The sequence below is a fragment of the Micromys minutus genome (assembly GCF_963924665.1).
Source record: "Micromys minutus genome assembly, chromosome: 18".
Taxonomy (NCBI): Eukaryota; Metazoa; Chordata; class Mammalia; order Rodentia; family Muridae; genus Micromys; species Micromys minutus.
The window spans coordinates 38085428-38087227 of NC_137953.1; the positions used below are offsets into that span (position 1 = coordinate 38085428).

At 46.8% G+C, this 1800-nt stretch overlaps 1 protein-coding gene across 1 annotated transcript; it reads right to left on the minus strand.

Annotated features, from left to right (window-relative positions):
- Positions 1 to 476: 476 nt before the first annotated feature.
- On the minus strand, positions 477 to 1387 carry LOC308432143 (taste receptor type 2 member 41-like; the record flags this gene model as incomplete). Its single annotated transcript, XM_080931865.1, is given in 2 exon segments — positions 477 to 736; positions 739 to 1387. Coding segments are annotated over 2 exon segments (909 nt in total).
- Between the last annotated feature and the right edge of the window lie 413 nt (positions 1388 to 1800).

Consider the following 1800-nt stretch of genomic DNA (forward strand, 5'->3'; position numbering starts at 1 on the left):
AACTCCATGCTCCAGACATTGAAGCCACAGCTACCTGTTCTTTGGGGTTCTCATCCTGAGTGGTACTCTGTCTCAAGGACACTTGCTTCCCATCCATGAAAATCCAATGCAGCAGAAACACACACTTTTTCACCTCCACAGTAGCCAGACAAGATGAGATGATCCAGTTGATTAAAACTGTATCCTAAAGAATTAGTCACAAAAGGATAAAAGACATGAAAGAAACAAGACATATTGTACTTTGCCCTTCAGATCAATACTGGTCCAGGATTTAGATTGTTCATTTTCATAATATCCCAAGGTAAGGAAGAACACTCAGAATTCCTGTATTTTTTTCTCCTCTTTCCCAAGGAAGAACCCCACATTATGACCCCATGTCTGCTTACTAAGACATTTCCACTCAGATGAGCTCGCTTCCAAGGGAAGTTACCCTGACCGGAGTCTCTTCAAAGACTCTAGAAAGGAGAGCAAGCTTGCTATGCCACCCAGAATCCCCTGGCCAACAGGAGTAGCTGCCTGAGGGTGGCTCGGAACCTGAGATTATTGCCGATGAGGATAAATGGATGTACAGACATGCACAAGTAAAGTGTAATTTGCCAGGGCCAAAACCACACGTTATCTGAGGAGATGAAGACTGTAGCATCAATGACCATGGACACAAAGGACATCGCGTAAAGAACCAGGAATGAGATAAGTGACTTCAGGGCTCTGCTGTGAGCCTGGGTGCTGGGGTCTTGTGCTGCATTCTTTGTGAATGCCTTCTGAGAGAACCGATCAACAACAAAATGGAGACCAGAAAAAGAGAGCAAGGAATTGACATGGTGACAAGTTTCAGAGGCATGAAATAGTCAATTTCCAGCCTTTTGTTCCACTCCTTAAAGGTTGTGTTCCCAGAAAACTTTCTCCTTAAGAATGCCTGATACACAGTGTGGTTTCCCCAAAAGAACAGTAGAGTTACAATGAAGGACACCAGGATAGAGCCCAGCAGGAGCCAGGGCACCAATGCCGGGAATCTCCACTTCAACCACAGGAAGGCAGGATGGGAGAAGTTAGCAATCTTGATACAGAACAGGACGCTGAGCCAGGTGCCAAACCAGAAAGTGGCTGAGTTCAAGAAGTCCAAGTGAAGACTCATGAGCTGCCGGGCAAGGCTGCTGGAGTACTCAACCAGGTGGAGGGAGTAGTAGAAAGTGTTCACCAGCCCAACACACTGATGGCAGAATCGAGAGGTGCCCAAACTGAGGAGGATCATGTCAGAGGGAAGCAGCCTACCGCGCCGGAGCCACTCTCGGTTCAGCATCAGCACAATAAAACCGTTGGCCAGGATCCCCAGGAAACAGAGCAAAACGAAGATCAACATGAAGAAAACTGATAGTGTTGGTAGCATTTCAGCCCCTCCTCCTGTCACCACGGGTTGCCTTGGTTCCTGACCTTCTCCCAGCCCCTACCCACCGTCCTGTCCCTCACACTCCCTTCTGGAGACTTGAGATAAATGGTTGGATTCTGCATGTGAGCCAGAGCTTCAATGTGAAAGATGCTCAGACAGTAGATAAAAGGTGTGCTTTTTGGCTCAGATATGATGCAAATATTTCCTGGGCTCGGGTACCATGGGGCACCAGCTGCTCATGATTTGCCTTCTCTGATTTTGCCTACATGCTACCATGCTTGCAATAGCTTCAGTGGGAAAAGATTTTTGGTCTTGGTAACTGAGTTCCATCATCCTCATCTCATAATTGGACTACATGACCACTTGTCTTTTCCTATTACGTGTTGGCAGGTAATATGTACATACATAGGTGC